Source organism: Buceros rhinoceros, unplaced genomic scaffold, assembly GCF_000710305.1.
Source record: "Buceros rhinoceros silvestris isolate BGI_N320 unplaced genomic scaffold, ASM71030v1 scaffold7498, whole genome shotgun sequence".
NCBI classification, from domain to species: domain Eukaryota; kingdom Metazoa; phylum Chordata; class Aves; order Bucerotiformes; family Bucerotidae; genus Buceros; species Buceros rhinoceros.
The window spans coordinates 32,919-46,129 of NW_010427369.1; the positions used below are offsets into that span (position 1 = coordinate 32,919).

The window sequence follows — 13,211 nt, forward strand, 5'->3', positions numbered from 1 at the left end:
TTCCTAACAGGGCTAACAAGTGTCAGCAAATTTTAAGGCCATAATTTCATTGTGCCATTAAATTAATTCATCTTTATTTCAGGAAAAAGGAAAAAACCAAAACACCTTGGCCCCCTGCCCCCCACCCCCAAACCCCAGGTACTATACTGAGGCAAAAAAAAGTCACTATCACATTCAGAAATAAAATTATCTGAAGCCAGTGGTTTTTTCAGATGCCATCCGTGTAGCTCCCACCTAATGCAGAGAGCTCATTGGCAAATTCTGGCAAACTCTAGCTAAACTCACTCAGACCTTCCTTTGAGACTAAAAGAAATAATGTCATTCATTGAATTCAGACTTGATTGTTCCACACCTGCCCTGCGCACAGAGAAGATGTTTGTTTTGGTCACTATGAGAAAAAAATTATATTGTCTCCATTAAAAATAAAAACAACCTCATACAAAGCGTAAACTTGTACAATTTTAGCAGCATTTTACAGTCCTTCATAAAGTAAAACCAGGAATGAATTAAAAGGAATGTTTTCATCAACCTCGTTTAAAACAACACCACATATCATGAGCAGTAACTGCTGATATATCACAGCTGTAATCAACCAATTAAGTCAGCACGGGGAGCAACTGCAGCAAACAGGTCAGATTTAACATCTTCTGGCAAAGTAAATATTTACAACTCTTATGTACAGCTTCTGGACTTACAAAGCAATGGAGAGCTAGAAAGTTGTGTAAAGTCAAGTTTGGAATTTAAAAAAAAAAAAAAGGCACTCGTCCAACCAATTTGGAGACACTTTGGCATGCCAAAAGAGGCCCTTTTTTTTGTTTGTTTGTCACAACTGTTATAAAACCAGCAGATATAAAGCATCTGGGATGCCAGATGTCCTGGGCAACACAGGCACGGTCTCTCTAGCACCTGTGATGTTAGCTGTTCGGCGAGCCAATATCCACTGTGATCTTTGTATACAGAGGGTACTTGTCAGTTCTTAACACCTTGTAGGATAGTGTATTTAAGCCATCGGAGCTCATTGTCTCTCTTGTGTGAGCAATTTGGTCGAACCTGCAGAAGGGAAAAAAACCCAGAAGTGAGAGGGGAAAAAACCGACAAAGAAAGAAAGGAAAAAGAAAACCTTTAAACAACACAAACTTCACTCGACACTTTTACAGCCTCTCAGACAGCATCTCCAGTGTTTTAAGAACAACCCGAGTATCAGTATGGGTCCCATAAACCCCCAGACTTGGCCAGCCTCAGTGGTGGGCAGAGGCATCCCTATGGGATCAAACCTGAGCCAGGAAAAAGTACCCAAGCTTTTAAATCACACAGATCCTTTTCCAGCTCTGCACCAGAGCACAGGTTTTATATGCCAAAGACAAGCTGGAAACAATTGCTCAGAGTTTATTTTGCTGTGTTTAAGGAAAAAAACCCAGAGGGCGAGAGGCATTCGTGCCATAGTGAAAAGGTCTGTAACAAGGGTAATAAACTGGTGAGGGGAAGGGGGCACAGGGAACTGAGAGGTCAGCAAGGGCGGGAGGAGATGGCTGCAGGCTTTCAAGCAGCTGAACAGGCAAGGGAGGGAGGAATCCGCTGTGGGATGTGGGGAGACGCACCTCTCAGGGTTGGGTTCGTTATTCCTATCCCGGGAATGACGAATCATTCTGCACTTCCCAATGATGGCATCCGGACGGGATATCCCCATCCCTTTAAATACCAGCCTGTGAAAATTAAGTACATTAAACACCGTTGCAGGTTACAGATGAGGGATGCTCTGTCACACCTTCCACAAAAGACCATTGTTTCTTAGACTTTTACCTTTTTTTTTTTTAGGATGTCACTAGGTCATTTGCAGGCTTGCCAACAGCGAAAGGAGGTTAGCCAGTCCCTTTTCACGCGGGAAAGGGAAAAGAGCACGTGGAACAGAGAGGTGCCCCTGTCAGTACCAAAAATCTGCTAATTCACTGCACCCTCACCGGCACCACCAGCTCCTCCAACTCCCACATTAACCTTGCTCCAGGCTGCAGACTGAAATTTGAATGGGAGGCATCTAGCTTCTAACCCATCTGGAAAGGAGCCAGAAAAGCATTCTTTTTTTTGGGACGTGAAAGCTGCAGTGCTGGTTGGAACTGAAGTGAACAGTGGTGAAGCAGCATTGGGAAGACACATACTCAGAGCCACAATGGTCCCAGCTGTAACCAGCCAGGCGAGGGGCAGCCTGTCTTTGTTTGCATGGTCTTGCAAAGCATCAGCAGTTCATGGACACCAATGCTGGTAAAGTACCTGGTTTCTTCCTTTTTGCATCTCCCTTTTCATTTCTATACGGCATCTTCTGCTCCTCAGAACTTGAGTGACGCAGAAAGAGAGGACTACTACCTTGCTCTGAATGCGCTGCCCTGCCGGAAACTTGTCCCTCGCTTGGTTTATTAAACAGAAGTGCTGAATCTCAGGAAGGTACAAGCGTTTTTAGGAAGCCCCTTCCTGCCTGAAAGAGCTTGAAAAGCCTAGAGAAAGGACCATGTAGGGTGGTTTCATTGAAAAATGTAAAGAGGGTTTCCCAGATCTAAGCTCACCACATGATTTCTCACAGCAACTGCTCTGGGGACATGAAGCCATAGGGCAGCACAAATCCACTCTCTGTCCCAGTCTTCAGGCAGGGGTGGTCCCAGCCTGTCATGTGCAACACCCTCCTCCTCTCCGGCAGTTCTAAGCCTTGCTCAGCTTCCTTCCGGGCAGGAAGTGACAGCTCGCAGCATTATTTACAGCAGCTTACAGCCTGACAAATGAAGCTCTCATGGGAACAAAGGGATCCACTGCCAGGTTGCAGACCCAGGCAAGCTTTGGCCACACTGGGCTAGGTGGGTCAAGGTCTTCTCCACCCCCTCCTCCAGCCAGTGCTGGGAGATGCAGAAGCACGCTGCTCTAACCTATGCACAAGGGTGGATGCCTGCAAGGCTGCACACTGAATGAGCGATGTGTGTGTGGGACAGGAGTATGGTTTTTCCAGAAAGACCCACTCCCCAGCACAGCCTGGGAGCTGCAAAATTGGGTGCCAGCACCCAGCAGCAACATGCTTTTGCTGAGCCAGCAAATCACCCACACATCACCTCCATCCCCCACTCAGAGGGGAGGCTCCCGCGTTCCGGGTGAAAAGACACACTGTGCCCCCCCAACCCCCCGGCAAGAGCAGCAGGTCTGTGCTCATCCCCAGCCTGGAGGCACTGCGGGTGCCAAGTGGGGGGAGGGAGGGGGGCAGTATTTATTTACCTGTTATAAATATCATCATCTTCACCACCCCAGCCCCAGTAGTTGTTTGGGAATCCATTGATCTTCGTGAACTGCTCTTTGCTCAAGGCAGACACACCTCCGAAATACTGATTGTAAGGCAACCTGGAAATTAGGGAGAAAAGGACATTAGAGAAGAGGTGCTAGCCGAGGAGCAGTCTGCCCACCTGAAAAGGGCTTGCCACTGCCCTTTACCCCAGACCACAGCAAGCCAGCACCCGCCGCAAGGCGCCTGCATGGACTTGGCCCAGGCAGAGGGAGCTGGTGGGCTCAGTCCCAAATACAGCTGGAAGTATTTTGCAACTGGCAATAGCTGCAGTCTTTCACTAAGGAAGAAGTACACTGTCCTCAAAGGGCAAGCCAATGAGATGCACATCAACTTGCCAAAGGACAGATGGGTGATACGTGTGCCCCACCTGGAGTGGCAAATGCATTATCTTCCTGCAGCTCCCCTGCTTGCCTCCATGCTCGCCAGTGCCCCAAAGGAAAGCTTGCAGCCCAAAACGGAGCTGGCAGCGTGACCTTGCACGCACAAAGCCAATCAGCTCCTGCTCAAAACAGGGGACGACTCATCAGGAGATCAGGAACACATGACATTCAGACCCACAGCACAAAGAAAGGGCCCACACAGGGATCACCAGGACCTACTGCAGACCTTGACTCTGCTTCAATGAGCAGTAGACGCCAGCATTTCTGCTCTAAGATTCTCCTAGCTGCAACAAAAAACAGCAGCTGCTGCGGTGCTGGTGACAGTCCTGCTCCAAGCGGGGCTTGGGTCTGGAGTGGGGACGTGCAGGGTCAACACCACTGTGAACACCACTGCTGTATGTTCAGCACTACTGGCTGGCGCGTGCCAGTCACAACTGGATCACAGGGATCAACCCAGTTTTCACTTTATAGATGAGCTTTCGAACTCCCCCTTGGGGATTTGGGATAGGGGGAAATTAAAAAAAAAAAAAAAAAAAAAAGAGGAGAGGGGAGGCAAGAAAATAATGGCATTGTCTTGCAATTTTCTTCTGGGGTCACAAAAGAAAGAGATATTGGTAAAGGAAAAGTCAGATACGTTTTTATTTAGGGCAGCTTGCTGAACCTAAATATATGTTGAAAGGCATTTCGCGTTGCTGTTAGATACCAGGGCAGTTCCCTCAACGGCCCAAAATTGAACAGCCAAAAATATTTCAGTTTGCTCTTAAAATAGTGTCTGATGCAGTCTTTTTAAAGCTGCACATAATTCTCACTGTGTGAGAGTGTCTCACTTTTCAGACTGGGTGGAAATACTAGTCATCTTCCAGCTTCCAGCCTGAACACAAGAAGGGATAAACAGGCATCTGCAAAATGACAGGCTCTTAGTTTTTCCCTCACCCTATGTTTCACTCTCCAGAGGCTGTGAATTTTAATAAACTGCTCAGCTGCGTTTTTTCCCCTTCCTCCCCTCCAGCTGGTCCTGCTTGCAGCCATCCGCACCCTGCAGGGACGCGCACGCCAGGACAGGCTTTTGCCAGAGACATTTTCCCAGCCTTTCAGTGGTGGGTGGGGATGTGTTACACTGCGCCTGGCCTGCCAGGCTAACGACAGTAGTAGGAACAAAATGCCCCTCCAGAAGGTGTCTCACCGAAATCCAAATTTATCCATGGACACAGAGAGGTGCCGTGGCTGGCTGTAACATTTGTAGGTGTTCCTGTCATCCATTGGGATGAGGTCTACGTCACTAAACACAAAGCAATCATAGTCATACTCTTTCAAGGCCTCTGCGAATCCTACATTCAGCAGTTTAGCACGGTTAAATTCTTCTTCTCCATCCTAATGTAAAAACAAAGAAAAGCAGTTAAGTGACTTAAATTTAACCCTGACATCAGCATCTTCTTACCTGTCACTGGATGCTGGTGTTGCTGCACTGGGTCAGTGTGCCTGCAATGGACTGAGCTCAAGCCTGAGCACAACCCCTTCAGTATCCATGGGACATCTGCAGTGAGCTCCCCCCGGAATGCTGCCCACACATCAATGGCATCCAAGCCACCTGCAAGCCGCAAGGGCAGCCAAAATGGTGAGGAAAGGCTGGACCCATCTCAGCCACCCGCTCTTGGTGGGAGACCAAGAGGGCACGTTTGACACCAAGCGGTCCTCCCTGTCTCACCCCACACACGGGCATGTTGGGACTGAATTTTGTGACCAAGTTTATGGACTGCAGGGGCAAGCAGCTGGGGCTTCCTGGAGCAGAAGAGAAAAGCAAAGAGAGACAGAAGAAGAGACCTGTGCTACAGAGAGACACCTTGGCAGTACTTTAGCTCACAGCTAGGACAAGAAGCACAGAACAAAACCTTTCTGTGGCCAGGATTTCGGCACCCTCATCCTCAACCCTGCCACAACACGGCTGCAAAACCGTGGAGCAGCCTTTGCTGAGCAGCACACATAAGCATGTGCCAGACCCTATTTGCAAAGCCCAGGGTGGCACCAGGAGCTAAGATCTGATGCCCTGCTGCTCACTCCTGCTCCTGCGCCAAGCCCTGAGCAGCTGTGCACACACAGGAGCAGGATGCTCCCCAGGCCCTGGAAGGTCACTGCTGGTTTGGTGCAGGTCTGTGACACACAGCCTTGTTTACTAGGTGGCAGGCTCATGAAAGCCACTTCCTGCGAAGACTACAGCTCACACAGTGGACACTGCCGTCTGGTGAGGGGCACAGCCCCTTCTTTGCTGCTCCTCCACCAGCTTGACTGAGCACAGCATGACCCACCATCCGTCCCAAGGACTTCGCTGGGAAAATGAAACCAGAAGGACCATCACCATGATGGGAAGGACGGGAAAAGAGCTGACACCGCAGCGGGGCACATTTATCCCAGGGCAGGCACAGTTAAAGAAGGGACTGCAGTCAGTGGGGCAGGAAAACCTCTGCTCTCCTCCCCGAGCAATGAGGAGAATGAGTTTGGCCTCTCTCAGGCAGAAACATTTCAAAAGAACATGTGGCTTGGAGTACAAGCACAGGCTCGCAAATTGCTCCAGTACTTTCAAAAAACAACAGGATCATACCCACAAACCCAAGAATGTTGGGGGATTTAGAGTATTTCCAATCTAGGACCCAACTTTGCAGCAGAAGCTTCAAACCCAGCCCTGCGCAGGGGAACAGAGCAGGCAGAAGGGAACTCACAGGGCATTGCTGAAGGAGACTGAAGGTTTTTTGCCAGCCTAGAAACCAAAGCTGCCAAATCCTTTGTATTCTATCACATCCCACCTTTGCCCCTCCACAACCTCTAAGCAGTGTTGAGCCAAAGGACTCCCTCACCATGCAAGCCATCACCCCACCCTGTGGCACCTGCACCTGGCAGGGGACTCGAATCAAGGACGGATAAAATTCTGTGCCCAAGGAGCAGCAGCTTAAAACACCACCTCCTCCCAAACAGCTTTGACTGGTTAATACATAATCAGTTTAGAAACTGTTTAATCCAGAGTGGTTAATGTACCTGTAACTGGAGAGCCAATACAGGTTCTTGGAATAGCCACAAATGAAGGTTTTTACATGTAATTTTCAGACCAAGGTTTTCAAAAGCATTCATCATCTGCCTCAGGCATAAATGACTTCACAGGGAGGAGTGAGCTTTTGTGGAGGAGGATCTGAGCAAATTCCCAGCATCCTCACCCGAAACAAAAGGGCTCATGCAATAACTAAGGTGGTGGGAAGATGATCACCATCATGCATAAGCAAGAGCAATGAAAACTTGAGTGCAGAAAATGAAGGCAAGTCGAACAAAGGGGCCAGGGAGAGGAAGCCGTGGAGGCTGTGGGATTAGAAGGTGAAGAGGGCTACCCACCCCTAGTTGCCAAGCGCTCCTCAGGTTCCACAGCACCAAACCCGGGCACCTTCTGAAACGAGACTTTTCCCAGTGACAGTGCAAAGTGTGATGTGCTTACACCCCAAAGCACCTGCTGGGTCCAGTCTAGGAAAGTGTCCTCATTTCACACCCTTTGGCTGCTCTTTTAATAATGAAATTTCAAGGCAAAAGGCACTTTGCAATGATTTTGTTACCAGCAGAGGCTCAGCTGTAATTACCCCATGCCTCCAGGTAGCCTCTAATTCCTCTGGTGACACTTAGGGATTAACAATGCTAGGAGGAGCTGCATTTAAAACCTCTCCCCAGAAACCCCCCAAAATCCCCAAAGCACATCGCAGCGGCCAGACAAAGAGCGCGCAGGACCTCTCGTGCCACCTCACCCACCAGACCCCAGCAGAGCCTACTCTGGGGCCCTGCACTTGGAAAGGGACCAGACATATAGCGAACACTTCACATGGGCACTGCCACTCTTCTCCCAAACAGCCACACAGCTTTGCAATGTGGGGAGCCAAAAGCCTTGGGGAGGGGTTGGTGAAAATCACAACCAAAGAAGAAAACAAAAAGCCCCCTCTGAACCAATTTTTGTAACCTTACTGTAAGCAGGTACCTCATGCAGCAAAACTTGCAACGCTGTTATCAACTGCAACTCCTTTGAGGGCAGGAGGCTGGTTTTCTATCCCAGGAGGTATGCAGGGCTTTACAGCATGTATCGGAGCAAAAAAGACTGCGGAGAGGTTTTGCTTTCTGCAGAAAGCTCCATTTCTTCACCTAAGGCAATGTGGAAGCACTGGTGTGCTTGCAGAGTCTGAGATTCAACTCTTTCAAAACTCAGAAACATGCTGAAGGCTTCCATCTTTGACTGATCCCCAACCATTTGAAAGGGAAAAAAAAATAAAAGCAGAGTAGGGAAATCTCCTTTCTGTGCATCTGTCCCTTCCAGGTCAGTGCAGGGCACAGTACCACAGGCGAGAGAGAGCAGATAAAGCAGAATTGAAACCTCCAGCCCTCGACTCTGCTTGGCAGTTCCTCACCCCACGAAGGTTCTCTGTTACTTACTACAAGCAATTGGATCAGTCTGGACTTGCTTGGATAGAGGAGCATCATCCTGAAAAGCTGGGCAGTGCACAGGGGACTGCTGCTTCGACAGTGCAGCCAAGCTCTAGATGTAGCCTCCACCCTTATTTCCTTGGCTTTCAACCAGAAAAGATGTAGACCAAGCACATTTTTGCTACTTTTTTCCTGACAATTTTTTCCCTATGTTCTCTTGTCCTGAAACTTAACCCATGTCTCAGCCCAGTGTCGGCACCCAACACCTGTTTCTGACTCTTGATTTTACTCCCTCTGTCTCTCAGCATGTGCAGCTCCATCCCCATTCCCTCCTGAGGTTGAGGGGAAGAGAAACTGGCCGAATGGGGACAACTTGCTGCCTCAATCCTGCAGGGTCTAACTGACTCCTCACACGTGGAGATGATCAGCCCAAGCAAAAGAACATCCATGTTTTTTTGTTTCCCAGACTTTACTATTGCTGAATTTGGTTTGCTCAGCCAGACCTTCTGAAGGATACTACCTTTTTTAGTGCCAGATGGACAAAATTGAGGTTTTTGGAACTGTCACTCAAGTTAAAGGACTTGCAAACCATCAAGTAGCTATCTGTTCTGATTTTGTCCTGCCTCCCACTTCCATGTAGGAAGGAGGCACCTCTGTGATTCCTCCCGCAGACAGCACAGCAGTGCAGAGGACCTGTGGCTGCATCTCTCACCTGGATCCTAAACTCGGTGGGTCTCAGGATGGCAATGGTGAGGATATGTGCTTCTGACTGGCTAGGAGAGAGCACTGCCTCCAATGGGAGGTTGCTAGCCAAGTCAGGGATCTGCCAGGACAGCCTGAACCACATACACAATGTTCATGTGAAAGTCCACACTCCAGTGGACTTGAGCAGGTAGAAACAGATTTCCAGGGTCACCAGGGTTTCCAGGATCGGGTGTCTCCACAGAGACATTAGGAGACACCTTGCTGATTCTGAGTCAGAGGGTGCTTTGAGGCCTCAGCACCACTACCTTGGGCAGCAGGAGAGGCCAGCTGTAGGGGAAACTCGCCTCCCCCACCACTGGGAGGGTAAGGAGAAGCTGAGCACAATTGCTGCATACCTGGGGGGTCCTCATTCCCGTCACAAAAATAGCATGATTAAGTGCAATGCCCCAACCACTCCACATGCACACACTCCAGAAAATTGTTACTGTGGACGTTGCAGGTAACACCAGGAGCCAGTGGAAAACAGTTGAACAGCTGCACAGTTTTCAGGCAATTTGCTAAGTCTTCCCTTTCCCCATCTTCAGTTTGGCTTCAGAGGTATTTGCATAGGCTGAACTGCAGCAAGATAACTCATTTCTACATCTAAGCACCCAGGGGCAATGGCCGAATGTGCTGGAGAGCATGTGGGTAACAGCAGGAGCGAGCAGGGCTGAGGGAGACATCACAAATTCACCACTGTTTTCTCACTGGCTGAGGTCCAGCTTATGTGGCACCAAATGGGTGCTACAAAAAGCCTGCCCAGCTGCATGTTCTCACATCAGATTTATCTGAAAGATCCTACGACTGCTACTCCATGCATCGGGTCTGGGTTTTGCTGAGAGTGGAGTGTGTAGGGTGAAGCATAATATATATTTTCCACTGGTTCCTTTTATACACCAGACATCTTACAGACATTGTCCCCTGACTTCAGTCAAGTCCTACTCTGAGGCATTCAGGCACACAAGAACAGCATGGTGGAGACACATTGTGACGGAAACACATTGCGCTGAAAGGAAGAAGTTTGACATTACCAGTGCAGCAGTAGCAGGGCTCAGCGCTCCTCTTTCTTTCTATGAGATGCAGAGGACAGAAGAGCACGTAGGCAGCGTGTAAGAACCAGATCACACAGTAATTCTCCTTGCTTCAGTGATTGCTTTGATATAGACAGGGTTAACAAGTAAAGGTATTATTTCCCCACTAGAAGGAAAAATAAGATAAAAAAAAAAAAAAGGAGGGCAGATGCAAAGGGAAGGACAGACAAGAAAAAGAGAAAAGAAATTGTCAAGACAGCAGAGAAAAAAGACCGTTTTCCTACTGTACTTATTGCAGAACTATCAGATTTTCTGCAACTCTATTCAGTGCTCCCACTCAGCCTCAAGAGATGCATCCAGTGGGTTTACTATTGCTGACCACCTTGCCTCTTCCGGACACAGCTCGTTAGAGGCATGCAGAAGGAGCGTGTTTGTTTTACAAACCAAGTAGGTTTACTTGCTAGCCTACATCTGACTCCTGGATGTGTCCAGGACATATATACCCTGTGCACTGCATGACACTTCTGCTCCAACCTTGCTCAAGGGATGTGTCTGAAAAGAACATTTGCTTCCGTAATTTTTGTGAGGGTTAACTTTAGAGCACACAGACAGCCAGCCCCACAGCCCTAGCACTGGAGGACAGGACCAGAGAAGAGGAGGAGCCAGCAACGCAGAGCAGTGCAAGGCAGCATGCACCATCGCAGCAGCAGCGGGAACTCCAACTGGGCTTCGGACACTGCCTGCCTTTATGGGCACCAGTGCAGCTCCTCGTGATCAGGGTCCTCACTTTCCTTACCCTTGAACACCACTGATGGGGAAACACCAGCCCCAGTGGCCCTGCCAGCTATTTGCAATGGAGATGGATGCTTGCCCACACGCAGTGCTCCTGGACTGCGGGTGGGCAGCTCTCACTGATCCTCCACAGAGCTGGCCAGCGAGCTATGCCTGTCTGGGAAAGCAGCAGCCCCCACCGCAGGACTGCTGCTGGAAGCCACATCACACCCTCACTTCAGAGCCACGCTCAGAAAGGGGAGGTACGTTGTCCTGCCACCTTCATCCACCTGCACCCCAGTGACTGGTGGGGACCGTGGCTCAAGCAGCCTTGTGGCACCAGTAACTTGCACGGGCAAACACTGCATGTGCAAGGAAATGAAGCCTGAGAGACAAAGGGCTGGAGCTGGACTGCAGCAGCACCAGCAACCAGCTGCTCTTTGCATTACGTAAGAAGGAGGAAGGGTTTCCTTACAGGGCTTAATTTTAGGGCACAGCGTGCCGTTCTGCATACTGCAGAAACGTCTTGTGACCTCAGTGACAAGGCTGCCAGGCCACGGGCACAGTTGGCCGCCGACTCCGGGGCACCTTGGCTGCTGTGCCTGGAAGCTACCACTACTTCTCCACAAATCACTTTTGCCCAGATCTCTGGCACCCTGGAAATGAGCAAAGTAAGAGAAATAGTAGTAATGGAGTATTGGTTTTCCCTCTAGAAAAAGGTCTCCCCTTGCTTTGAATTCTGTGAGAAAATTTATCGCTTGGTCAACCATTTTAAATATTCATGGTGTTTGATATGCCCAAACACATCAGCCGGTCCACAAATCTAAGCAGCTACATTTAAAGAAGCATGTTACTTCATCCCAGTTTTTACAGAGCTGAGAAAACCGGATATGAATACATACCCAAGAAACAAACTGTGCTGTGAGACTGTCCAGCCAACAGTCTCTGCTGGGGCTCTCAGAACTGTATCTGCCCTTTAATGCTGCAGACCATGCACATGCCTACACATTTTAAGCCTTTCCAAGTGTGAACAACACCCACTTAGTTAATCATCACTATAGTATAAATTAAGACTTGTTTGAAGTGAAACATGCCTTTTTTTTTTTCTCCCCCTAAAGACGAGTATAAGGCCATCGGAGATCAAGGAAAAAAGAAAAACCAAACCCCCTCTCCTGTCACTACTTGTTTCTCTTCTGTTTCGTTCACCTAAAGACAATCACTCACCTGCTCCACTGACACAGCTTTGCTTTCTCCATCCTGACACTTTGTGCACTATTACTAACATGAACAGAAGTTGCTTGAGAAAGTAAGTGGAATCCTACAGCTTTATGGCACACCCAGTGCCAGATTAGGCATTAATGCTGCCTTGTTACCTTAAAGATCTCTATATGCAATTCCTGCAGCAGCTGGGAAAAAGGAACATGTGGAAAGATAGGTTGGGTTGGGTTGTGTTATCAGGGATTTTTTTCGCTCCTCACCTAGTCATTTCTTCAAGCAGAAGCTCCTTAAAGTGAAGTGACAGAACAGGGGAGCTTAGGTTTTCCATCAGAATCATCAGAGCAAAATTGCCCATGTTCATTTTAACTTATTTTTTCTTAAACTCTTTTTTTTTTTTAAAAGCAAACTTATTCCTGCCTGCCAGCCCACTGCTGTTGAGGATGAAACAACCACTCCTCTGTTTTAGGGGGCATGGGCACTGTTACGAAAGCAGCATAAAGCCCCGTGTCTTTAGCTTCTCACCTGGTTGATAACATATACTCCATAATCTAGTTGCTGCCGTTGAAGAATTGGGTGCAGGTAAAAGAGCCAGTACTTCAGATGTTCCTCTCGGTTCCTGAATGGTATGATTATTGCTACTTTCTGAAGTGCTATACAGTCCTTCGGAGCAAAACGACCTCCCACTTTGACCTCTGGGTTTGTTCTCGCCACTTCTTCCAAGTTCACTGGCTGGGAAAACTCTATGCGTAGTGCACCAACTGGAAGAGAGGCACAGCACAAAGCGAGTTAGCACACACCATCTATTTCTCTGAGCACAGGTCCTTTACACACGTTTGGGTTTGGTTTTGTTTTGCTTTTTACCAAAACAAACAAAATCCCAGCAGTGTGTGGAGATGTCGAAGTTGGGACCAGCCGCACCCCAAGCAACCACACACCACCATTCAGAGCAAACCTGCAAACACTGTAGTCTCTTCGGATCCCAACCAAGCTGCTGATGCCAAATGATTCTTGAAAATCCTCCTATCTGCGTGCCAGACCAACAGCTGCACTCCCACTGGCACACCATGAAACCAGCCTAGAGAGGGGTGTTGCCCTCTGCTCTCTCATGCTCCTCATACAGTGTGAGAGTCGAGCACTTCAAAAATAGTCCTGCTCTCCTACCAATGCAATTACTTATGCCAAGCCTAGCCACATGCAAAGTCAACAAAACCCCCTTTCTTGTTCTTTTTTCCCCCCTTTACAGATGCTTTCAGTGTTCTGTAGGCATGCCCATTATTTATTAAAAGTTCTGTATTAGAACAGCTAAAA

General features: G+C 48.6%; 1 protein-coding gene across 1 annotated transcript; it reads right to left on the reverse strand.

Annotated features, from left to right (window-relative positions):
- Positions 1–757: 757 nt before the first annotated feature.
- Positions 758–12,661, reverse strand: B4GALT1 (UDP-Gal:betaGlcNAc beta 1,4- galactosyltransferase, polypeptide 1; the record flags this gene model as incomplete). Its single annotated transcript, XM_010141855.1, has 5 exons — positions 758–1,050; positions 1,599–1,703; positions 3,250–3,372; positions 4,880–5,067; positions 12,426–12,661. Coding segments are annotated over 5 exons (788 nt in total), but the record flags the coding sequence as incomplete, so codon positions are not given.
- Positions 12,662–13,211: the final 550 nt, after the last annotated feature.